This window comes from Solea senegalensis, linkage group LG3 (genome assembly GCF_019176455.1).
Source record: "Solea senegalensis isolate Sse05_10M linkage group LG3, IFAPA_SoseM_1, whole genome shotgun sequence".
NCBI lineage: Eukaryota > Metazoa > Chordata > Actinopteri > Pleuronectiformes > Soleidae > Solea > Solea senegalensis.
Genome location: NC_058023.1, coordinates 10,176,737 through 10,203,528, shown reverse-complemented (window position 1 = coordinate 10,203,528; position 26,792 = coordinate 10,176,737). Strand labels below are relative to the sequence as shown.

General features: G+C 39.3%; 3 protein-coding genes across 3 annotated transcripts; 2 read left to right on the top strand and 1 right to left on the bottom strand.

Annotated features, from left to right (window-relative positions):
* The first annotated feature begins 243 nt into the window (after positions 1–243).
* shtn2 (shootin 2) lies at positions 244–10,381 on the top strand. Its single transcript, XM_044022647.1, has 17 exons — positions 244–363; positions 1,820–1,872; positions 2,209–2,269; positions 2,407–2,501; positions 2,592–2,772; positions 3,198–3,295; positions 3,404–3,485; positions 4,159–4,253; positions 6,750–6,881; positions 6,959–7,112; positions 7,698–7,827; positions 8,034–8,092; positions 8,218–8,309; positions 8,473–8,496; positions 8,595–8,648; positions 8,752–8,902; positions 9,602–10,381. Exons 1-17 carry the CDS (start codon positions 336–338, stop codon positions 9,787–9,789), a joined length of 1,677 nt encoding a protein of 558 aa, XP_043878582.1. The 5' UTR covers positions 244–335; the 3' UTR covers positions 9,790–10,381.
* Positions 10,382–12,293: 1,912 nt separating this feature from the next.
* Positions 12,294–19,962, top strand: tex261 (testis expressed 261). The gene is made up of 6 exons (XM_044022373.1): positions 12,294–12,491; positions 15,735–15,814; positions 15,903–16,056; positions 16,548–16,615; positions 17,736–17,838; positions 18,439–19,962. The coding sequence occupies exons 1-6, from the start codon at positions 12,422–12,424 to the stop codon at positions 18,552–18,554; spliced, it is 591 nt and encodes a 196-aa protein (XP_043878308.1). The 5' UTR covers positions 12,294–12,421; the 3' UTR covers positions 18,555–19,962.
* Positions 19,267–26,377, bottom strand: ankrd53 (ankyrin repeat domain 53). Its single transcript, XM_044022372.1, has 7 exons — positions 26,345–26,377; positions 23,628–23,685; positions 23,244–23,328; positions 22,326–22,528; positions 22,043–22,207; positions 21,719–21,839; positions 19,267–21,625 (listed from the first exon to the last, which is right to left on the bottom strand). The coding sequence occupies exons 2-7, from the start codon at positions 23,678–23,680 to the stop codon at positions 21,077–21,079; spliced, it is 1,176 nt and encodes a 391-aa protein (XP_043878307.1). The 5' UTR covers positions 23,681–23,685; positions 26,345–26,377; the 3' UTR covers positions 19,267–21,076.
* Between the last annotated feature and the right edge of the window lie 415 nt (positions 26,378–26,792).

The following is a 26,792-nucleotide window of genomic DNA, read 5'->3' as shown; positions in this document are numbered from 1 at the left end:
ACCTCGTCATTCCTCGAATATACTTGTAACATTATAACCACAGTGAAACAAATATGATCAATAGAGTAATCCAGATTAAAAAACACACACACACACACACACACAAACACTCTCATCAAGCTACAAATGTTAGATGGCGAGATCTGAAACTGTCTTTTGGCAAATGTAAAGAATAAGTTCCCTTTTTCGTCTTAGTGGGGGAGGGTTTAAACACAAATTCCCACTTGCTTCCTTTGTAACAAATACTCAGGGAGAGAACAGGTTTCTGTCTATGCTGCTTAATTTTGGAGCTTAAAGTTCATTTATTAGGAAGATAATACCTTAAAGCAAGTGACATGATGTGGGTCCAAGGTGAAGCAGAAGGTAGGACTTTCTTTATGTAACTGACTCAAGGCTCAACCAATGTCAGATAAGTTAAAATAGTTTTTTATTCAACACTTTTGTTCATAGCTTAAGGTTTGCTGAATAGTATGGAATTGGTGCATGGAAAGATTCAAAGAGACCTTTTTATTTATCCACAAAAATGCCTTAATTTTTTGATCAAAATTCATAATGTTGTAAATGTTGAACAGTCTTCTGGCTTGACTTTATTATTTAAACACGTTTAAATGTGTTTCATTTAAAGGTGGAATGTGATCTAAATCAGTGTACAGAACTTGGGGAGTGAAAATGTATGACCAAATTATTGTCAAATTTAATCATTTTCACCTACATTTTACCAATTGGACCTTTAAGTTTTGTCACTGGTTGTGTTTGAAAATAAAAAATCTGAAGTTCGAGCATTGCCCAGGTCTGGAAGATAACGCTAATGCATAAGTGTCTGAAGCTTGTGTTCTGTTGAATCGCCATCAGACGGAGACCCTACCTCTCACTTACTGTCAGTAAATAATTTCCAAAGGAGTTTATAGACTCAGACGCGAGTTTCCGGTCATCTTCAGGACAGACATTACATCCATTTAGTAAAATTATGGCTCCACTGAGAGTGTGTTACAAAGAGCCAGAGCATTTTACCACACACCAAAGAACAACATCCTTTTTGAGTCTTCAGGGTTTGTTCTGAGGCCAATCAGGAAATTAGAATATATTAAATAGCCACTAGAGGGCGACTATGCTTGTTGCTAAACTCTGAGAGGAAGTCTATGGGAGAATGAACTTCGTCTCAATCACTAATTTCAGGTCTTCAATCAAACATGATGTAAGCTTTGTAAAACGGAAACACGGTGCTGGCAAATTGTGATTCTGGAGGCTTGAAAACTGTTTAAGATTCTTATGGGTGACGTCCTGTCCAGTGACCACCAGTTGCCATTCGCCCATCATTATTAGATGTCACCAATTGCTCTACACTGGACCTTTAAATCAGAATCAGAATCAACAGCACCTAAAAACACCATTATTATGGTCTGAGCCCTAAGTGGCTCGAAGGCCGTATTGTTTTTGCTTGGATTGTTTTTTTAATCAGGGAGCATCTTTTGAGGGTCTGAACATGTATGAAAACACAGAAAATGTTCACCAAAATCCAGAAATTATAAAACATAATTTTCCTGAGATTAGTCCCAATGTTGGTGTTTTTTTTATATATCAAGTAAGTTAAGTGTTGGAGCTGGAAAATTTAGTGTTTCTGAAGCCACTGAAAGTGGAACATGTACATTCATCATAATCCTGTGATTTCACTTCCTGTCTGCCTCTGGTTGACCTCCTTCCTTGTGAAGTTCCTCTTGCAGTCACGCTGACAATCTGTGAGGATCTTGGGTGTTCTCCCATGCTGCATGTTATTTGTTGCCAGCCTTGTGATGATAAAATGACTTTCTGTTTCCCACAGAGTCTGATGCAGAGAGTGATTTATCCTCCTCCTCCTCCGAAGGAGACTTTCAGGTATCAATGACGGTGACAAGCAGTAAATTATTTCTTAATTAATGTCACTCTCACTCACTGCATTAGAGACAATCAGCATGGCAGGATAGCTGTATAAGAAGATGTACTGTTACTATGCCAACTGTCAGTGTTTAATCACAGATGACCTTTGATGTTTAATCATATGTAGTGAATAATAAGTGCACAAACTTTCTTATGTTAACAAGGACAGATCGTGGCGTCTTGACTGTCAGTGATAATAGAATAAAATGTGATCAAAATCAAATACATCAGTCTGTCGTTTTATAATTGCTCTTGTTTATCTGTTTTGTGTCTATTTTGATGGCTGATTGTTAGTATGAGCTCCTGGAAAAGCAGAGGGATGAAGCCAATCAAAGACTGTCTGAGATGGAGGAAGGTGAGACATATTCTTCGCCTTATTCAGCGACGCCAACTCACGGACGGAAAAGCACGCAGATTGATGATTGCACGCTAGAAAAGAAAGGTTGATTGAATTGTAATTCAAATCTCTCTTCCCACTTTTTTTTTTAACAGTCTCCAATCAGCTTTTGAAAGAGATTAATGTACTGGAGCTCCAGTTCCAGATAGAGAGGTCATGCAGGGAGAGCGCTGAGGCTCTGGCTGTTAAGGTATCTCTTCTAGTCTCCTTTCCTTTTCCTTTCCTTTCCTTTCCTTATAACCTCACCTTACCTTTGTGCTTGCCATCCCCTGTTTCCTAGGTAACCAAAGAGAACAAAGTCCTGAAGAGGCAGAGTCAGATGCCAGTCATCCCTGAAGACATGCCCATTGTGACCTTTGACCCAGGTCTTGACCCCACACTTAACGGTGATGTGATTGATGTTGGTGAGGGCAGTAGTGGTGAAGAGACGTTGCTCCTGGAGACCCAAGCCAAGATTGCAGGTTCACTGAAACTCATAATTTATCAGCATTATTATTATTATTATTATTATTATTATTATTATTATTATTATTATTAATAATAATAATAATAATAATAATAATAATAACAATTATTATTATTATTATTATTTTTATTATTATTATTTTATTGTTGTTATTATTATTATTATCATCATTATTATTATTATTACTCCAGAGGAAGTGAAATCAAAGTGTAAAGCATCTCCTCTGACTGTGTGACCCCACAGAAAAATGTTTTACTAACAAAGTGGACGCAGAGAATTTTTTTTCAGTCTTTACTATGCAGTTGTGATTATTTCGCATGTTCTCAGACACAATATTCTAACATACTGTAAGTGACATACTTATCTTCTGTGTTTGTGTGTGTGTGTGTGTGTGTGTGTGTGTGTGTGTGTGTGTGCCAGAGCTGCAGGCATCAGTGGATGGTCTGTTGGCTGAGAAGATGCAGTTGGAGGAAGAAAAAGAACATCTGACCAAACAGCTGGATCAGCTTAGGGAGCAAGTATGTGTGTCTGTGCATATGTGTGTATGTGTGTATATGTGTGTGTGTGTGTGTGTGTGTGTGTATACAGTATTAGTGTGTCTTATCGCAGACCCTTTTTTATCACAGCTCGTACTGGAGGTAGAAGAGAAAGAGGCCTTACTGCGGAAAATGAACAAACAGAGCAAGACCATGAATAAAATCAAACGAGGTAACTTGTCATTTTATCAGCTGTGTGACAAAATATGTTTATTTAAAAATTGTTCTCCTTATCCGTCATCATCAGTAATAAAAGATGGCCTTTACAAGTTCCCGAAGTACAGACCCATTGCCGTACAATATGAGTATGCATGCATAGAACGCTAGAATGACACTGACCCTGAGTACACTGAGTATGATGAACATGGCCCTAAAGAGATGAGAGGAGCTTGACTGAATCAAAGCTGTATTCACACTCCTGTAACATGAAATGCCAGTGAGGACAAATTAATTAACATGCTTAGTAAAGTAGAGTAAATAAAAATCAGATGAGAATCAGATGATGTCCGATGAGGAGATGGTCTCTAATGCAAACTGAGGACTGCCACCTCTGTAATTGGATCTGATGGAGCATTTGCAACCTATTGGGAGTGTTGAGACCCAAACTTTAGGTGATCTGCATGATATCGGATCACTCAGAATGGTGAACAGGGTCATACATATCATATAAAGACTCTTTCAGCTCAAGCTGACAGACAGGGGACTATCATAGGCAGAAATCAGACATGTTCAACATATATTAATGATCTCATGCATGAAAAATATCACTCTCTGTGACTTTAGCGGCTGAAACATCTGATAATCCCCCTCTTTCTCTCTTTTTGCGTGTGTGTCTTTGTGTACAGTCTCTCAGCTTGTCACAGAAGAGTTTGCAGAAATGTCTCAGAGACTGGAGTTGGAGGAAGGCCTCCGGCAGCATGCTGAAGACTTTGCCCACCAGGTCTGAGTGCATGCCAAATGTTTGTGTGTGTGTTTTCAGCATGGCATAAAACATTTTGTCGTACATTCACACCTATGTATACTGAGGGTGACAGGTCGTGCCACAGGAAGCGAGCAGGAGTGTTGGCGCTGACCTTAGGGCAGCTGTGGTGAACAGACAGATACTTGGACAAGGGGGATCAGAGAGAGGTGTGTGTGTGTGTTTGTGTGGAGTGAGCACACACACACACACACACACATTGCTTCTGTCAGGGAGCAGCTGATGTGGTGGGACAGCAGACGGGGTCTCCATTCTCTGTTTTCACACTGATGACACTTTAGTCAAAATCCAGGCGTTCCCTCTGTGTGTGTGTGTGTGGGGATGCATTCACACTCACAAGACAAAGGCTGAAACACACTTGTACACATGCAGATAAAACACCAATTCAAATGCATCCACACACACAAAGTTTTGCTGCCCCCACCTGCTCCTATAATGAAGGCCTTTTCTTTAAAAAAAAAACCTTCCATTTAGCCCCTCCCTCTCCCATAATTAGTGGTCAGTGCGACAGAGGGAGAATAGTAGTCTTTAAGCACAAACATGTCTTTGCCTGACACCTTTATGTTTTGCGGAGCATATAGCAATTGTCGCCTTTGTGTGCGGTGTCCTCCATTTACTGGACAGACACACAATGGGCTGCCTCACAGGGGTCCTTACCTGTGAAAAGGACCCCCAACTGTTCATACAATTCAGCCCCTTTACTCCCAATTCATGGTAAAAGACCCCCCCCTCCCCATGCTGAATGCCGCTTGTATGCACTACTATTTGTCTGTTTTCATGTGTTTTGAAAACAGCACCCATTCACACCTCTTCGCTGTGATGCATGGTGGTATAATGATGCAGGGCCTCAAACAGGAAACAATTTAGAGGTTTTTTTTTTTTTCCTGTGTGTGTGTATCTTTGTCTCTTTGTGTTGCTGAACTTGTGTGTGTGTGTGTGTTTGTATGTATGAAATAATTGCACTAATTGCTGTGTGAAAATTGGTGCCTTGGAGATTAGAGTGCTGTAATTTGCAGTGTGGAACCTTGCACTGCATGTTCTGATGTATCCCTTTTCGACTGGTCAAAAAAACCTAAGTTTAAACGGGTTTTTCACCAGTGGGAATGTGTGTAATAGTTTTTATATCGTATTCAGCTCCAATCGGCATCAATGGGAACATAAAACCCGGGTAAACATGCTAATTTCTTCTTCATCTACTTTATTTTCCACTGCAGCGCTACGACAAGCATTCATCGGCTTTCATTTTAGCATTAATGATTGGAGCAGTCCTTTCATTTTAAAACTTGGGACAGCACTTAATATAATTTATTTCATCCATCAGACCATTTGAACCAGTGTTTCCCAAACTTACCACACAGAGACCCACTTTTTAAAGATGGCAAATTTGTGCATTTGGAATCGGTAAATGAATAATTTCTGAGAGATGTATGGATGTAATGTAAAACATATACACAAAAATTTTAAATAAATGGTTGGGAAAATTCAGCAAATCTGTTTAGGGACCCAAACAAAAAATCGGTAGGTCCGCACCCAGTGTTTGGGAACCAGAAATTTAAACGATCAACTAAAAGAGAGGCCAAAGTAAAAGATGCAAAAAAAAAACATAATCTCATCACTAAGGGCTGTGGAGTTCTTCCCCTGACTTTTAATGTGTCAGTAGCATCATCATTCACTCACCAGTGACACATAAGGGAACCCCCCCCCAAAAAAAAACAACAACACCGCTTTCGTTAGTGGCTCCACCCGGTTTAAAAATCTTTAGTGTAAATTAGTTCACAGAGAGCTGACCAGATCTGCAGCTCTGGTTTGTTCTGAAAATGCACAAATGAAAACCACTTTTTCCTCACACTTCCTTGTCTCTGAGGATGTACCCTGTCACACAAGGTGGGTTTCCATATGTTTAAATGGCAATTTTTGATTTGGGCTCAAAGAGGATTAAACACAGAAGATTAAAAAAAACTACTTTTTATTGGTATATACTCTCATCCTATTGTCCAACAATCATATTTGACCTCAGTATACACATCAGTAAAGCTCATGCCCATCATTTATGAGCACATTACTGCAATTATCTATATGATTTATAACTGATTTTCTTTCACACCAGGGAAGAACGAATACAACTATCAAGCCAATCTTTCATTTTCATTCATCATAAAGCCACATACTCTAAAGCAGGCACGCTTTGTCTCACAGCTTCATCATCCTGTTTTCATTGTTGTTTCCCTTCAGCAAGTAATTCCAAGTCATTGATTAGCAAAACAGTGGTTTGAAAACACTTTTTCTTTCTTCACTTTCTGCATTGTGACAACCACATGGGGAGCAGAAAATTAACAAACACTGAGATCTTGCTTTATTTTTCTTCTAATTATGGTTCATTGTCATTTTCTTCAGAAGCTGCTAAAGGTTGTAGAATGTAAGAAGGTAACGCTGGGTTTGGTTTGTATGGTTTTTCAGGTGATGGAACAGCAGATGGTGGAAAACACACCCAGTGTGATGCAGAGTTCAGAGACCGGCCTGCAGCTGCAGCAGACGCTGCAGCAAATCAGCGCAGTCCTGAGTGACATACAACGCCACTACCAGGACCAGGTGTGTTGTGTTGTGACACTGGAGCAAAATGTCCCTCAGTCTCAAATGATTTTCTTCCTGATATCTCGTCCATGCAGGTGAAACAGAGTCAGAGCTCAGTGGAAGACAGCAGTGTCCTTTCTGAGCTGCAGAGCCTGAAGGAGCAGGTGGAGATGAGTGAGAAGGAGAGAAAGGCCTTGGAAACCCAGCTGTCCGAGGCTAACGGCACCGTCGCACAGCTGCAGGAGGAAGGTACTGCAGAAAAAGGCTCAAATGGCTCAGTTGAGGTGACACGTCCATTGGCTCACTGCTACTTCGAAATGAAAATCTATGTACATTTCTTAAACATGGGTAATATTGAAGCTTAAAGCTGTTGCAGGCGAGATTCCGGTTTCGGGTTGTACAAACACAAGTCCCTCCCACTTATTAAGCACAGACAGACACATTAGCTTTATTACCAACAAGGTGATGTTTCAGCATAATATTGTGCGCCCTGAATCAGTTCTCTCGCTCTTTTTATTAAAGCTCCAGTGTGTAACACTGCTTGTCGCTATCCCACTACATCATTCATGTTTCCAAGAACTAGGGTTAATTACTTAACCTAAAGTCTCACTTTTCTGGCGTGGCTGTCACAGGCTTCCACCTCATCCCCCCCCGTGTGTCTCCACAGACAACAAGACAGTGCTATACTTATATAAACACAGAGAGAGTCGTGTGCAGGTGATAGACTTGATCAGCGTTTGTCACAATGGTTTGAATGACGTTCATTTATGTTTAAAAAAAAAAAAGTTACACACTGCATCTTTAAATGCAGCGTTTATTCGTCTTCCTTTGTAGTTAAACAGTTACAGGAAACACAGAACAGGGAGCAGCCGCCTGATGAAGAAGTGGAGAAATCCCCCCCTCCACCTCCTCCACCTCCTCCACCACCTCCACTACCTCCACCAGCCCCCACTCCTGTCATACAGTACGTGATTCCTCTATCATTGACGTGATGGAGAGTTTCAGGGACTGGTCTCAGTTCCACCTGGTTGTTCAAATTTGGTTTCAGAGGCTTTTTACTCCCTGACAGAAACATGAATGATTTAAAAAAAATGATTCATTTATGCGAGCAGTAAAATAGGAATGTGATGAATATTCATTGATACCTGTGACTTCTCTCACTCTGTTTAGTCCACTTGATTTCCTGAGGAGCAGGAGGAAAGATGGAGCCAGTAAAAGTGTGTCAAACAGTGAGTCTCCTTTTACCCCTGTTTTGCTGATATTTCAAGAAACAACTTGCACTTTGGCAAAAGTTAGATGAGGAAAAACCAGTCATTAGAAGATATGTTTATTTTTATTCCATAATAACCTCCAGCACCTGCGTTGGATCCAAGGGAAAAAGCGATAGATGAAATGATGGCGAGAATAAAAAAAGGTATAATCCTGAGGCCCACCAAGAAAGTACAGGTAGATGAACTGTATTTACAAACATTTACTACACTCCTACACTTATATTTGCATTTTAAACATGCAGATGTTCATCCGCTCCAAAACGAAATTACAGTACAGTATTTACACCGTAAGCAAAATACAAATGCAATAACTTTTTCACCGTCCATCCACCTTTTAGGAGGAAGACGAAAGTTCATGGACAGTCAGTAATCTCTATCTCTACCTTTGTTCCTTTTTGTTTTCATTACAAAACCTCTGTTTCAATGAGGCGTTTCCTTCATGTCTCAAATCTTGTTCCAGGATCAGAGGAGTGAAAACAGAAAATCAGCCATTCTGGAGTTAAAAGGAATGCTGGTGAAAATAAATCTAATCCAATGTGCAATTAAGCAATACTTACAAAAAATTAAAACCCCAAGTGGCTGCATTTTGAAATACCTTCAACCATCTCACACACCAGGGCAACATTAAAAGTCAGCACCACCGCAGAACGTTGTCCAGGAGGGGGATCGGCCGAAATGTTGGGGAGACCGAGCTCCTACTTGTCCTGCAGAGGAGGAGGAGAGCAATAGGGGATAATCAAGACACATCGTCCACAAACCAAAATGACGGTAATAGTCAACCGTCACTCATCTATGTTAACCATGATGTTACGATGTGTGATATATTTAAGACCCTGTGACATAAGTGTGCATTTGAATTCAGTGTGGAGAAAACCAGATCTGATCACACATGATAACAGGACATATTTTAATGCGAGGTGTGAGTGGGGACTAAATGTATGATTGACATTTCTACTGTTGTGATTATGCGTGTAGCTGCTGGTGATCAGTAAAGTCTTTCACTGTTTTGGTCTCATTAAAATGTGGTTTATGCTTATGTGTTATGAAACTTCATAGATAGTAATGTTGTGCTTCAACCCAGAGAAAAGCAGCAGCAGCACAGTGATAAGTAAGGTGTAGGTGTAGGTGAAGTACATGCTAGGCAATTTTCTCACAGCATATGCAACATTGTGATGAGGTACGGGTTGAAACAAGAAGGAAATGCTTTTATTTATGGATATTTCCCACAAGCATGTTCTTACCAAACTACAAAAAAATACACTTTAATGTATTAAGGCTAAAAAAAATAAGCATCAGATCAGTTCCAGGGTTAATCTCCTTTGATCTGCATGCTAAGAGCATTGTAGCCTCTGTAATATTTATAGCCAGAACAGAGTGCTATATTATATCACTGCAGTCAGCTGTTGTTACCCATGCTCTGCTTCTCATCTTTTGGATTTGTGCCTAATGTGATGATCTCATTGTCAGACCTCCAGCCAGGAGCAGTGTGCATCCCAGCTGTAGGAGATGCTCCCTGGGCAGACGAGAGCAGCGGCGCTCCTGTGCTCCGCAGACTGAAGCAGAACAGGGAGAAGAGAGACTCGCGCATCAGAGCGTCGGCGCTGATCATTAACCAAGATAACTGCGAGCAGTCAAAGGGCGACACACCGCTGTAAAGGCTGTTTAATATGATGATTCAGTGCAGATGCAGGTTTTTTTTGTGGAAACATAATTTCAGCTTCTTAACAAAGGCCTCACCAAATTAAATCTATGCCTGCTTCAGATTATAATATCTCAAAACTACTGCAATATAATGTGGTTTCATGTATGATTGAACACCTATGAAAATAAAAAAAAGTGACAGAATAATTACTTTTCATTGTAAAAAAGCAATTGAGTTACTTTGTCTGTCTTGTCCATATGTCTGTTGCTTTTTCTCACCATTAGACTGCCTTTTCCAGCTGGAAACTGTGCACTCTTCTGCACCAAAGTCCATAGAGAAAACCAGCGTTTTTAGCCTACAGAGAAACAGAAGTTGCGGGTCTACTGCTGCCTTGTTTGGTAAGTCTGTGTCTCTTTGGTAAATTCAAATGAAGGATTTCAAGCACCAAAGTCACAAGATAACAAATAAGGTATTTCTGATTAAGGCAGCAGTGGATCAAAAACTCCTGCATGCTGTGAAACTTTAGTTCCCAGCCTGAAAAGGCTGTCTAATGGTGGTAAAAAGCAATGGACTCTAATCAATTAGACTTAATTAGACTTAATAAGTATCCCTAACTTACACCCAGCATAGATTTTAGTAGTGATTTATTAGTGATTGCAGTGTTTATAATTATGTCAATGTGATTATTTCAACATGAAATAATTGCTTTGAAGTCCTGCAAAGAAAGGTTTGGAAACCAGTATGTTAACTAAAGGTTTAAATAAAGACTTAGATATTCAGATACAGTGAGAAAAAGCCTCTGAATGTTTCTTTTCTTTTCTCAGGACAATCAGATCCGATGAGACGATTAACAGACGTCAAATCTGTCATTCATAACCAAACAATAACAAAGAAAAGCATTTATTTCAAATTCCATTTAACCCGAGTCTGCCCTAAAAGCTGCTACTTGTCAGACGAAATGGCGCCCTGTCATCCAAGTTTAATGTCCGACATCATGCTTTTTGGATGCTTGGGTTTTTAGTTTGGATTTGGGATATGGAGGAAAGAAACACCTTTGAATATGAATTCACGCACTTATCTCCTGAAGTGTCTGTCTCTTAAAACGCCATTCAGCAGAGGGATGGCCACCGCCACCATTTATTTAAGCACATTAAAGCTCTCGCACCAAGAGCCCTGAGGTGTTGTTGAGCTGAGAGCCTCAGGTGATCGGCACACTCCCCCCTCAAAGTATTTTCTAAATGCAGCAGGTCGCCTTTTGTTTTCTCACCTCCACACAGATACTGTATGCATGTGTGCATGCATGCATGAATGAATATACACACAGCATCACACCTTTGTTAAAAGCATTTGAAAAGGGGATGAAATTACTCTCACCTTTGACTCCGACACCATTTTAGTGTCTTCACACTGTTTCACCGTATATATTAACTTTATTTAGCTCTTTTTAATGGAAGGGTCTGCCTTTTCACTCCCCAGCATGCATTTTGAATTGTTTCCATGGTCTCAAAGGTGTTGGCTTTTCAAAAAGAGTAATGTGCAATGCCGTTATTGAATTCAAACACATTAAAACATGTATGTGTTGTCCCGTGTGTGCGTTTTGGGGGTTGAGAGTGAGAGAGGCGGATAATAGAAAGACTAAAAAAGTGCAGCAACTGATCCTCTATGTTACTTATAAAGTTCTATTTTAAATTACATGTCCGTTAATTCCTCAGTTGTCCCCTTACCTCAGTAGAACTTGTCAATGTTAAACTATGTGTGTTGCATTAGTGGCCAGTTTATTAGGTACACCCCTTCAACTGCTTGTAAACACAATACATCTAGAAAATTAGCTGATGAAGTTTGAAGTTCAGAGTTTCTCTCATAGAATAACTATTTTCCTTTTACTATTAAAATATAAAGAATATCCATCTACTATATGAACACAACACATCAAACCGAGAAGTAGATTATCTATACCAAATCCTCTGCATTTTCTTCTATAGTGAAATGTTGATATTGTAAAAATATTATGAATATTTTGATAACATGTTACAAATATTTCTATCTTACTTTATTCCTTGTACCAGTTAGTTGTGAATGCTAAGTCAGTATTTTCAACAACAGTGTTCCTCTTTTCTTAGTTTTTGGCATTATCCTCTACTACATTTTTGCAGATGAATTCTGGGATTAAAGTCAAAATTCTGAGATTAAAATCTGAGAGTTATTATTATTATTGTTATTATTATTATCATGATTATCATTATTATTGCAATAATTAATAATTATTGCTGAAAGTGCATATGTTCTAACTCGTTGGATTCATCACCTGTTCACTATTTTGCTGCTTAAACAAGCTCACTTTCATAAACCACTTCAACATATAAACATATCTGACAACATGTTAACATATTAACATATTTGACACATTTTAAATGTAATATGTTTAGAAAAATGTCAGTCTCCTGCACTTCTCCAAACGGAGGTGGCGCTATAACGACGGTATTGTGTTCTCTTTAAGGACCAGAACCTCTTCTCTGGTTTCCTTGGCATGTACTGGAAACACATAGGCAGGAACTTTGACCACTGCTAGTTAGCAGTCAGCTAGTAGTTTTTTTCTGTATTATTTTCCACATTTCTGTGCGTGTATTTTTTTTATATGCAGAGAGATGTGGTTTATTTATTTACTCAGCTGGCTATCGTTGGTGGTCCAAATATGTTTCGTCACTCTAGCAATAGGTAAGTGCCAGCTCATAGTGTTCACCAGTGCTCTCGTACCAGCTAACATATGCTAATGCTAGCGGATCAGACGAGCAGGTGAAGTTGCTTCGGTAAACGGTTTATGAGACCCTGTTTAAGAAAGAGACAGCGACATTACCACCGGCTATTGGGTCATTGTTTACACTGTTATTAAATGATACATGTAAAACGATGCAGCCATTGAACTGAAACGCTTGTAGCTGCTAGCTTAGCTAGCTAGCTAGCTAGCTCTTCACTGCAGGGAGACTAAGAAGTCTTATTTTTCAAACAAATGAAATATAAATATGTTTTACATGTACTGTTGTCAGATTCTGGACGTTTGTATTTGATAATTGTTTATACGTGACATGTAGGGTTGCAACTAACGAATATTGTCATAATCGATTATTTTCTCGATTAATTCAAGTAATCGTTTGGTCCATACAAATGTCAGCATGTCAACAATGTCAACATGTTGATCAGTGTTTTTCAAATGATATGCTCAAATGTCTTTTTTTTGTTCCACAAACCAAAAATTATTCAGTTTTAATTATTTCTTTATTATATGTAGCAAACAAACCAGAACATATTTACATTTAAGAAGCTGAAAAATCTGAAAGCTTTTAATTCTTAAAAAAAAAAAAAAGATTCCCAATGACATGGGAATAACTTGAACTGGATATGTTTGCTAATTGCTGCTTAGCAATTCTTTGTGTTGATTGACAAAAATGATACAGTGTGACATTAACAAATAGACAAAGACAAAAATAACAGAACTTGGCAGCAAAATAATATAATACATACACAAATAAAATAAGTTAAAACATAAATAAGCAGATTCAAGCAGGTCAGGGGTTTCATTGGGACATTGAGAAAATAAAATATGTATTCATGATACGATATTGAAACAGGGGTCAATCCACAATCATTACAGCCTTTTGATTTTCAATGGAAGATATTGTCCTAAGGTATAATTCAAACTAGGGGTGTGAATCACAGGGTACCCCACCATATGATACTTGATACATGGTCCACGATGCCAGTTATATCACAATACAACAATTCTGTGATAATCAATATATTGCAAGACAATCGCATTTGTCAATATGAGATTTTCATAAAAATAGCTGATTACAAAAATACTCCTTTTTGTGTTTTGGTTTGGTCTTTAGGAAACCAAAAACTACATTCAGTCATAGATGATATCCAGAATGAATCTACAAACATCTTGCCATAGTTTACGGGTGTTTGTACACTTCCAAAACAGATAAGTCACCATCTTGGCATGGGAATAACAGAAAGAGCATCTTAAATCAATATCAGGTTTGAATTTCACAGAGGGATAGACATAGCTGAGTAGCAATGGTGAATTATTTTACCTTTTAACCTTATTGACCAAAAAACTGAGTGTTTACTGTAGAGTCCAAACAAAGCCCGGATCATTCAGCTTTTTTTTTTTTACAACCAGAGCTGTTAAAACAGGTTTTACGAACAGATGAGTCAGTTACAACACATACTGTAGCGTTGTCTCCCTCACTGTTGACACATTACAGAGTAATTAATCTGATGTGCAAACAATGTGTCATCATGTGGCCTAACTTGCACTCAAGACAGCAAGACGGCATAAAACCTTGAAATCTTGCGGATGGGGTATTTGTTTATTTGTTTACGTTGAGTCATAAGGTAGGATTTATTGACAGAATGTGTTAAATTAATTAATTGAGTCAACTTATCTCTCACTCCATCTTAATCTAATTTCGCTATACCAGTGTCTGAATAGGAGGAGGAGGAAGGAGGAGAGCAAATCATTGAAGTTTGAGACCCACTGCTCTACATAAACAACAGATAAATAGCCGCTCAATCAAACGGGCATGAAGTATGAGGTTTTTTTCTTTGTTTTCTGAATTCAGCTTCTAAAATGTAAATATTTTCTGGATTCCTCCTTATTGAGGAGGTCGTCATTTAGACTTTTGGGAAACACCAAAAGTTAAATTTTCTGACATTTTATGGATAAATCAACAAAAATGTTGAATGACAATCTATATATTATCCTGCAAGGAAAATAATCATTAATTGCAGAGCAGATGCTTTTTCCTTTTTGAACTTCCTGATGAAACTTGGCGTAGAGCCTGTCTGTGCACTTTCCACTTTCACTCTACACAAACTTGTTAGCTCTGTCTGTTTTCTTCAGCTGTTTATTCTCAGCTTAGATGTTGCCAGTGGCAGAAATTACTCTTGTTGTTAAATGTTCACTGTTTGCCAGCTGATTCATGCTCTAAGGACAAAACACATTAGGCAAATGATTGTACTTAACAGGGAAACCATTAAATGTTGAAAGTTAAAATTCTAACATATGTGTTTATCTGTGCTTAAAAAGCATTTACTAATGCTATAATATAGGTCAGTTATGGTCCTTTAAGAAGAACAAAGTTTAAGCTGCCATGTTGTGAGAAATACCATTGGTATTGATTTGTTTTTTGTTATTAATTTATTTTTTATGATAACTATCAAGAACATTTCTTATGGACTTTGCTCTTATGTAACATCTTTATAAGGGCTGCAAAGCATCTGTGTAATCAGCTTGTTATCATTTATAACTGACAATAAAGTATCATCACTAACAGAAAGATTCAACAAAATGGAATTTTTAGAAATCTGCTCATTTATTGTCACTTAAAATGCATTACATACATTAAGAGATAATGGAAGTTATTATAAATGTAAAACTGTTCATTATGAGGTGAAAGTAAATGTATTATCCTTTTGCGTTCAGACTCAGGCAAATATGGACTTCTATCTCATCTCCACTTTTCTCTCAGCAGAAAGAACAGATTGAATTTGGATAATTATGCACAAAGTCTTCCATGAGCCTTTGCTCTTGTTTTGATCAATAGTGTTTTCCAATTGACCATCAAGGAAGGCAAACTATTGTAATGTTTCAGTGTATGATTTTCTCAGTGGTACTAAAACTGTCGACATGAGCACAGAAATATCCTGGTAATAAACTAAATAATTCAACCCACAATAAACTCAAAACATATGAAATATATCAACTAAACTATAATCATTAATTTTGGAATGGTAAATGCATGAGATGTGAATTGGGTGAATACTGTACATCTACCAGCCTCAGTAAATATATACTTGGTACTAAGCATGTTTAACCTGTGTTTTCTGTGTGTCTAAGCCACAATGATAAAGCTGTTGATTTCTGTTTCCTGCTCATCCCCTGTCCTTACCCAGCTGCTGGCCTGTACTATTTGGCAGAACTAATAGAAGAATACACAGTGGCCACCAGCCGTATAATAAAATATATGATATTGGTGAGTAAGGAACACAGTTCTGTAGAAATGTAATTTAAGGCAACAACCAATTGCCGTCGAGTTTCACCCTTTATGTGACTGTGTCCAGTTCTCGACAGGAGTCCTGGCAGGTCTCTACGTCTTTGAAGGCTTCCCAGTGTTGATGGTGGGGGTTGGACTTTTCACCAACCTTGTGTACTTTGGCCTCTTGCGGACCTTCCCGTACATACTGCTGAGCTCCCCCAACTTCATCCTCTCCTGTGGTCAGTATGACTGACACTCAGTTCCACTTCCACTCACTTTAAGTCTTTGTTTCTCCAAAAATAAAGCAGCTTGAATTAGCATCAGTTCAAAATGAACAGAGATGCATAGTTGGCATTTGTCCCTCACATTTGCATCAAAATGTGTCTGAGAAAGAGATGTTTAAGTAATTATTAGAATTGACTTGGATTGGGCAGCCTGTGGCCAAGGGGAAAGGGAACTTGACTTGTAACCGGAGGGTCGCCGGTTCAAATCCCCACCCGGCCAAAAGGGCTGGGGTACCCCTGAGCAAGGTACCCAACCCCCAATGCTCCCCGGGCGCCACTCAGTGTGGCAGCCCACTGCTCCTACTTGTAGGATGGGTCAAAATGCAGAGGAATACTTTCCCTAAGGGGATTAATAAAAAAAACTAACTTTAACTAACTTTAAAACACATTATACAGTACTTGTATTATCTTTTTCTTATCCCATTTTTACTTTTGTTTTTCTGCAGTGTTAGTGGTGGTGAACCATTATATGGCCTTTCAGTACTTTGCTCAAGAGTATTATCCATTCTCAGAGGTAAGTGTCTCTGGAGAGGGTGGCGTACTTAAGATAATACATCTCAGATTTATGACACTGGTATACAAATTTTGTATACCAGTGTTTCCTTACATTCATCTGGCAGTTTTCTGTTATTAATATCATTCTGCTTCTAATTGTTACTCATAATTTGCACAAGTGACCACCAAAAACTGAACTGCAAAATGAAGATTGAATAATCAGTAATGATTATGTATGGGGTTTCTGCAGTATTTGTAGAAATGTAATACTGTAGGTATAATATCTGTCACATTTCTAACAATAGCGCTTGCTTTTCTTATCTAAACTACTTCACAGTTGGTGCCGCACACACTGGCGCCCTTAGTGAGTCATCCTCCTTTCAAGTGAACATTTTCTCTGAATAATTACGTTTTCTTTAGAGATTTCTTTTATTTTGTATGGCACTGTTATTTTCTGATATTTGAAGGTTGCCATATTTATAACTGATATTATGGGGGCGGGACTAGATAAGCTTTTGCTTCTCCCGCTTTCCCTTTCGGTTATGTGTATTGTGTGAACTACACTAAGATGATGTGTGAAGATAAACATATAAATAAATAAATATTGAACAGGTGTAACTCCCAATGTCTCAGAACTAAAGTGAAAGAGGATTAAACTGAACAACTGGGACATGTTTGCTTCCAGGCAAGCTCTCAAGAAGGAAACGGAAGTGTCTCAAGTATCTCATTAACTCGGAAAAACAGAGCAAAAACAGAGCCTCAACTGAATGCAATACACTTCCGTACTGGACTTTGTGTGTCTGGTTGGTTGGGCTAGGTCGGAAGGAGCAGAAGTGTCTCTTTCAGACAGTCATCTGTCAAGTGAACCGTTCGACAGTTATACAATTAACAGTCAGATGAACAGACAGACGTTCCTTGCATTGAAAGATAGATTGATTTGAATGAATATGAGTTGTTGCATCCTCATGGACACCAGCAGAACAGCATCACTGCTGATACAGATAGTGGAGGAAACACTGCGTACAGTATTTGGATGAATCAGTTCAGCAACAAGCTGTTTTTGTATGAATCGTTAAAGCGTGTCGCTCTGTTTTCCCTCGGTGAAAATCATTTTGCACTTATCTCATTTTAAACCTCAGGTGCTGGCCTACTTCACCGTCTGCCTGTGGGTGATCCCCTTCGCGTTCTTTGTGTCATTGTCAGCTGGTGAAAATGTGCTGCCGTCCACCATACAACAAGGAGGTGAGGGTTTAAAGGACACGCATTTTAATGCCTCTGCAGGTGACAGGAAAAATGCTTTCAAATTGCCTGTCCCGCGACTGTGAACACAACATTTCGACTATTATTTTGAGAGAATGGGCTCTGCCTGCCGTCATCATCATGTCACATTATTATTTTTTTTTTTTTATCTCCCTCTATCACCTGTGTGTCTGTGAGGATTTGATACTATTCCTACATGACGACATACAAATATTGACTTTCATCTGAGAACTGAAAGATATAAATTGTGTCCCAACATTTACTCAAGATTGATTTCTATTGTTTTTTTTTATGAGTGATCACATTGTCACATGTTTTGTCAACAGAGAACCAAAGAAAGCAGGAAATATTTACATTTACGAAAATCGCAGAACCGCCTTTTATTTCATTAAAAAAGACAACGATACAATAAAAGCTTAAACTGATTAATCAATGATCAAAAAAGATTAGTAATTAAATAATAATGTATTAATCAATGAGTTGTTGCAGCCCTAACGCTCAAAAATAGAGCAACTAATTGCGTTGTGTGTGTGTGGATGGTATAATTGCTAAATAGTTTCCTCTTTTGTTTTTCCTTTTTAGACGACGTGGTGTCTAATTACTTCACCAAGGGGAAGAGGGGGAAGAGGTCAGGGATCCTGCTCGTCTTCTCTTTCCTCAAGGAGGCAGTGCTGCCGAGTCGGCAGAAAATGTACTGAGGAGCTCAGGCTCGGGGTGAAGGGTTGGGGTTGGAGGTGCGTGCGTTTGTATGAGTGTGTGTGTGAAGGAGAGTAAGAGGAAGCAGGAAAGACTGTGGACTTAAACGAAGCGGAAGCCAAAAAGGGGGCAGGAGAACGGACCAATGAGCAGAACTGTTTCCTGCTGGATGAGTTTACACAGGCCACACTCGTCTGTCGGTTTCTATCTGTACTGACTGCCAACAACAACTACTATAGAGACGTTGCTGAGGTGGATCGTGTCTGTAGCGCAATGCTTTCTCATTGCGGCTCCATGTTTTTAAGCTTTAGTATTAAAATATGTACGTGCAGGGTTTGAAATAACAGCCACCCATTACCTGTATCTGTCGACTCGGGATAAATAATTATGAGTTTTCTTCTCGACCCATCATCATCCTGCTGTGATTTCTGTGTTGTATGTGTCAGTACACAAAAGTAGCATATACAACTGTTAAGAATGGGACAGAGAAGAATAAGAGGCCGTTCACATGCAGCGGCACGTCCACTCACGAAGATATTTCGACGGCGACGTGTTTGTGACGCACACCAAGATGAAAGTATCTCAACTTTTTGGAACGTAGCAAGGATTTTCAAGGTTGGCGAAAGATGCGATGTGCCAGATGTTTTTTTTTTTTTTTTCCCCTCCACACACATTGAACAGTAAAGCTGGGTGAGGGAAGAGCAGCACTGGTAATCAATTTTTTTTTGTTTTCTTTTCTTAGTTGGATGCATTCAGTGAAGCAACTTCAGTCACCTCAGCAGCTCCCAGGTTTAGGTTTTGCTTTGTAATTACAGAACCCCACTAGTGACTTGGTTCTCACTTCTTCTATGTAGTTTTCAAACATTTTCAGAAGCTGCATGTGAACTGCCACTAAGACAAGTTTATGGTACATTACTGACTTAGCGCTTAAGTCTGTGCCTTGAGGTATAATATTATTGATCCACGTGCAGGAAAATTCAACAGTTTATTGCTGAAGTACCTAAGGTTACTTCAAATGGCAGAGTCTGGTTATGTTGTGGGGGGATCTTACTTTTAACCCTTAATTTTGGTGCACCAGTGGATCATGGCCATGGATATAATGCACAGACCAGAGCGGTTACCTGCAACCTTACTCTCTTTTTGTGGACTATTTTTTAACAAGTCAACAAATGTGACAAACTGATTATTTTTTTTCTTTTTGTACATTCATCATCAAAGATGGATGAATACACGTCTGAAGATCAAACCTGAAACTTCCCGGGTGTTGGGGACAAAAGCTGTGAAACATGGCTGTGATGAAAGTCTTAAAGAGGCAAAAGTTCTTTCTAACAATTTCAGAGTGAGAATCATTGTAGGTTGGTATATACACACGCAGTTGTTAATAAAATAAAAAATGTTTAGTTGAAATAAGATGATGCTGTAATTGTGATTTTTGTTCCCAGTTTGGTGTTTAAGAGGCATAAACTGACGTTTCTAATCACATCAGGTTCATTCAGCAAAACTGTGCACTATGTTTATTTCATCTGTCCCTCAACATGATGTGTGTGAGCACCAGACTGTCTTAACTGGATGGCCTCGTGTCAACCAAGTCCCATGTGTCGTGGTCACAGTGGGCAAAACAGTCTGAGGCAAGTGTCCTGGCAGCGTGACATCGTCCCATGAGCACACGTTCTTTGTTATTATGTATTTGGAGGTTTTTAACCTGATTTGTTGGCAGAATGGTGGTTAAAATGTTTATTTCTGTGTAAAATGTGTTTATATATTGTTGGGAGGGGGTGAATATGGCTGTTGGGAGAAGCCAAGAGTTTAAAAGGATGCATCTTTTGATCCTTCAGGCTAGTGTTCCCAGTCTTTCTATTTGGGGAACCACTTTTTAAAAATGTCAAACAATATTGACCCAAATCACAACATGCATTAGGAAGAGCGCAAATTTGTGCCAAATATAGAAAAGAACTTAATGCTATATCTGTAACACCTTATATCATTTTGAAAAAGGTAAACCAATCATAGTAAAGCTTCATTTTAATGCATGTTATAAATTTTAACTAAAAGTTTAAAAAACAAAAAAAATCTCATGTGGGTCCCAACCCAGTCTTTGGGAATCTCTGTTTCATGAGGTCTTGGCTCTGATTTAGAGAGCGTAACATCTGCTTTAACTGTTGGTCTTTGCAAATTTGCAGTTTTTTTGTAAATATTGGGACGTCGGTTCAAATTAAAAAGTATTTTCTCCGTCTACGCCTGTGTTTTTGACCACCAGGAAAGTTTGACTGAACCGTGCGACACCTGGATCCTGACTCGGTTCTCTGGGGGATCAGTGAACATGCAGTGGAACGTGTGACAGGTGACCCAGTTCTCATCTTCCTCTCAACCCTTGACTCACGCTGCTTTCTCGGGTTTGTGGCATTTCGAATTTTGGCATTCACACATTTCGATTAACAGAAAGAGTTGGAGTGGAGCTTACAGGCATAACTAGCATTGTGTGAACCGATTTGACAATGATTTGGATGTAACGGACGTCTGTCACTTAGTAGTGTCCAGGCTCCAGCACTTCAGCCATGTGCATGGCCACCTCTGTCCAGGGGGAGGAGCTCCGCCCCTTGGGGCTTCCTTTGTGTTGGACCTCCTCGATGTTCTGTGGCTGGAAGTGCTGAGGCGAGAAGATCCTGGAGGGGAACGCTCTGGGGAACAACACCTTCTTAAGGACATCCAAAGGCAGGTCAGGGGCAGTGTGAGGGACCGTGTCCCACTTGGTGGTGTAGTGAGGCAGGCTGCTGCTGCTGTCCCTCCACACTGTCACACTGCCCCAGAGGTCCAGTTCTGAGAAGGCCGTCCTTTGTTGGCGGTCGACGATTTCAGGCTCTGTGGCTGCGGGCGACTTTGAGAAAGTGATCTCCTGTTGCACTTTTCGCTGGTTCTTCCTCAGGCCCTTGGTAGCTTTTCGATCAGAGCCGTCCTGATTAGATGAGAGGCACTGCATGTGGTACTGACTCACTGAGACTTTGGGGGAATAGTCCTTTAGGTGAGGAAAACCCTTCTTTTTGGCCCATTCTGCCATCTTCTCATCTATGAGTGTCTGAAATCACAGGGAGAAGAAGCAGACAAATGTTGAATTTAAGTACATTTGTATATGATAATTTAAATGAAGTGATTTCCATATCATACAAACCCCTTTATTGCCATCATTCACTTTAGCAGTGATGATGAGTTCTCTGTATAAAGCGTGAGCCAGCTTCCTCTCCTTCATTTCTTTCTTCTTTTCCACCTCCCACATGCAGCTCTTTAGATACCTGCACACAAATGTTACACAGCTTTAACCTCAAAGGAATAGATCAGGACTGATTAGACCCAGGAGTGAATCCTACTGATTAAAAACATCCCCACTGGTCAAAAATCCATTCAAACTTCGAATGAAACTGTTGGGAATATACAGTATGTGTGAAAAAACCTGAACTGTCACTTTAGAGCCACTTTAGAGCATCTTGCTTGTTACCGTGCGATCTCTCTGTGGCACCAGATGCGGGCCAAATCCAGAGGGGTGTGTCCCATGCTGTCCTGAGACGTCACATCAGCACCGGCCTGCACAAGGGTCTGTGTGCAGTCCAGAAGGCCTTCAGAGGCAGCCACGTGCAGCGGCGTCTGCCCACCGTCTGTGGCACTGGTGATAGTCATTTAAAAAGAAGAGACACAACACAATTTGTTAAAAGTTATTTCATGTGTGTGTTTGTGTGTTTCTATGATGGCTGCTGAGGGATGGTTCAGAGTAAGACTCCTACATGTTGACATCAGCTCCATGCTCGAGCAGGCAGCGCAGACAGGCGGACGTGTTGGGCGCGCTTCTCCAGGACATGACCATGTGAATGGGCCGACGACCCTGAGGATCGCTGCCGTTGATCTGCCCCTGCAGCGACGACACGGCCAGCCTCTGAAGAGCATCCAGCTGACCATAAAGACTGGACAGGTGCAGAGCTGACAGACCCTGCAGGACCACACACACACACACACACACACACACACACACCTGATCTCAGTGGTGTTTTGTGTTGCAGTCAAACTGAACAAGAGGCACTATGCATTTTGTTTTTATTTAATATTTGGTTGAAAATTACGAATCAGTTTGTGATTGGTCGTCAGAAGGTAACTATTATTTGAGTGTTTTTGTTTGGAAAAGGTGCCTGATTTCAGTCTCTGGTTTCTTTGAGTGTGCAGTATGTAATTTAGTCTCTCAGTCAAAACAATAACAAAAGAGTATCAGCAGCAGAAACGCGCCACAAACGGCAATAAATGGTCACAATGCATTAGTGATAAATAGACCCAATAAAACAAAAAACAAATAAAGCACAACACACTGGCTAACTGGTGGTTCTGATTGATGTTTCAAAGAAGGTCGTAGGAATGTAAGTAGAATTAAAAGAAATTAGATTTCTAAAATGTTAGAAACCTTTTGGCCAATGTATGTATGTTACTCCACAACATATATAACAAAAACCTTGTTGTTTTAGATATTTTATTGCAGAAATGTTACATATAATGTATGTTAAATTGTCTATTTTAAAACCTTTATTTATATTCTATTCTATATGTTTGAATAATGGCTGAATTCACCAGGATACCTGACATGTACACTAAGTTAAAAAATAAATAAATAGCCAGGCAGAATATTAATCAGGCTCTCACAGGTAAGAGGCTCTTACCTGTGAGTTCACACTGACGTCCAGCTTCTCCACATCAACAGCAGGGGGCGCATGTCTGTCCGGTAAATCAGTGCAGGGAAGTTTCCTGCGCGACAAAAAAAAACACTTTGAACACAGAGAGCATGTTATTAAACTACGTGTTCTGCTTGTGCTAATGGCTTTTTTGTTGTTTTTTATAAAAACGTTATTTTATTTTCTGTCACAACTTTTGTGGGTGGTGGTGATTTCTTTTCCTCTAGTGGATGAACACATTACAGTTGAACACAAAGTCAAATAAGACAAACTAGAGAGTTCCTAAGCAACTTAACCTAGCTAAAGTATATTCATGTGTAGCTTTTTAGCTACATATACAATAGGTTTAATTTAAAAAAAAGTCCAATTTACCGGGTTTTGCGTTTCCCACGTCCCATTTCCCTGGATTTGTTGACAGGTTCCATGGTTGCTATGGAAACATGCAGTCAGAGGCGGAAGTAGATGCTTTAATAAAGTAATAGTAGTAGTGATTATAGTCCACAAGTAAAACAAAACCCCGTAATGCACTATACTGTATACTGCATTAATTGAACAGTACTTTTAATAAATAATAAGAAATACAATTTAACACAAAGTGTTAAATTGAGTGTATAAATACAACTAAATAGAAATGAAAAAAATGCTCAATAAATACATGTCTTATAAGAATAAGTAAGCATGGATAAAATATTATTATTAATAATATTATGAGTATTATTAGAATTTAGAGAAGATAAAATAAAAAGTGAATGTATAAATAAATAAATAAGGAATTGTAAGAAACATAAAATCGTACATAAGTATTTGTTTAATTTATTTTCACAATATTCAGAATATCACATAGTGGATATTTTACTAATACTATGATGCAATTTTAACAACATTGTAATTTCTATCCCTGCACAGTTGCTTTATGGGAAATCACATTCACTCATGTTCATTTATCTTTTTTATTTATCTATTTATTTATCTTTATCTAAGTTGTAAATAACAAAATAAAATATATTAACTAACTTAGGAAGCCAGTGTCGATGAGGTTTAACATGTTTATGAAAGTCCAGTTGCTTATTGTGTACATTCCTGAGGGAAAATATCAAATTGAACTTGTTTATTTTTGAAACCTCTAAAAATTAGTTTCCTGATGGAAGAATATTTGTACTTTGAATAAAAGTGAAAATAAAAGCCTGCTTCCGTATATGTACATATATATAAATGTTCATGTATAACAGTTTGTGACAGATACAGGCAGATGAGTGGATACAGCGCCCTGTGCTCTGCCTCTGTGTTGTATTGATGTTGCATTAGCTTTGGCTGCTCACACTTGGTCAGAGTGAAGCAGATCAATCACGTCAGAGCTGTGGATTCCCTCAGAGTGTTGTTGTGTGTTTTTTTTTGTTCCCAGCACACCCAGGACCTGCTGCTGCTGCTGCTGCCACACGTGAGGTCGATGTGAGGTAATCTTCTCTGTGTCTCTGTGGAGCTGCAGGGGCTGATGGTCTCATCGAGGATCAGGCCTCACTGGTCACAGCTATTGACCATTTTGCCCCCTGACTGAACTGAGTGTGATGGACTGTAAGTGAGAGAACACGTACTGTATATATATATTATGGCACGTTCCATTTGTAGGCTGAACTAGGATTTCCGAGGTCATGGGGCATTCCTTGCAACTGAGCTGCCTCCATACAAACACTAGGTGTACCTAATAAAGAGGCCTTTGATTGTACAAACCAACAATGACTTCTGATGAAATGTCTGTTTCTAGCTTAGTTAAAATGTACATGTATCTATGAGATGCAAAGTATTTTTTTTAGTATTGCTAAAAGGATGCAAATGCAATTTATAAAATCAAACGACAGTGGATAAGTGGTCGAGCGAGTCGTCTTTCAACTGGAAGGTTGAGAGTTTGATTAGTGCACACGCCGATTTGTCCCCTGGACGATACACTTGACCCCAAGTTGCTCATGATGGGTCGGCTGTGCCATTAAATGGTCACTATGACTACAGAAGCGCAATATAAATACAGACCATTTACCATATTTGAGACTGAGTCTTGTTGTTTTTCTTGCAGTAGAATTATGTTTCTGTGACGCTCACTTTAAGTCTCTGTCCATCAGGATCCAGTGAAGGGTCAAGGACGGGTCACAGATCCTTGTCTTTCTGCTCCGAGCTGAGACCCTCCAGTGACTCGCGCACGTGTGCATTGGAGAAAAAAAGTGAGTCATTGTGTACATTTGTGTGTGAGTATATGAATATGTTAATGTGCAAATAGTGCTTGTGTGTGTGTGTGCAAGGGTCAATAGCATGCATCCTCGGTGTCTTCCTTCGACCTCGGTCACATGTCAGGGAGGTTGAGCGGAGCCTTCGCTCTAGAGCTCTTTCATGTTTGATTCTCAGCACAAGTCCCATTAGGCCGACCTCCTACATGACCTCTTTCTTCTGACAGTTGAGTGTGTGTGTGTGTGTGTGTGTGTGCATGATTGTCCATGTACTGTCAAATACAGTCAGCGTGTGAGTGTGTACTCTTTTAAAAGCTTTCTGACGTTTGTTGGTCTCAGTTTGTGGAAAAATCCAAAAATAACAGCAACTGTTTATTCGATGCTCAGAGATGTGTGTTCGCTTAATGTATCTTTGATTCCCTCTAATGCACATTAGGCTACATTCAGATTAGAGATGGCTCGATGCCATGATGCCGATGTCACAGCCTTGAGTATCTACTGATACCGATGTCAGTCCAGTAGAGTCTTTGCTGTGCCGTACATAATCATCCTTCTTCCTCTATGACATCATATTATATTGTAGAAGAGGTAGGAAGAGGTACACCTAGAGATCAAGACCAATGTTTACTGACGTTATAAGTGGGAAGTAGATTCATTTTCTCAGTGTTTCTCAGTGCCTCTGTTATTCAAACACACATTAAATATGCTCTATGGACGTTCGTTTATTGATTGCAAGGCTAAAAGTAAAAGGACTGCTTCCAAGTCCAATTTTGCTTTTTTTTTTTGCAGCTGTGCTGCATTTAGTAAAGTGGTTCGGCCAAGCTGGAGAAAACAAAAACAAACCAGAAAAATGATTGAGATTAAAATAAAAACCTTGGCTCCTGGCAGCAATGGGATGCCACAATTCCTCTTTAGATAAACAGAGGCTCCTCCCATTCGGGGGAAATAGCAATTAAGTCATCTGTTAACAAAGAGCAGTGTATTAATGTTACTCAAAAACTACATTTGAACAAATATGCAGTGTAAATATTTCAACTGTTGACATATGCTCTTATATTACATAACATCACCCAAACCCCCCCTTTTCTTCAAATGACACATGGCACGTTCCTTCAGGAAGTGGCCATAAAAGGACGTCTCATGGGCGGGCATTGCTTTGGCAGTTCCTGGTTACAATGGAGCGCATGGAAGGAGAGGTAAGAAACAATTTCAGAAAAAAAAGACTTTCAAAAGCACATTATTTTAAGAGATATACCCAAGTGTTAACACCCCACACCTGCCGGCTAGAGTCAATGTTTGATAAACACTAAATGTCAAGCGT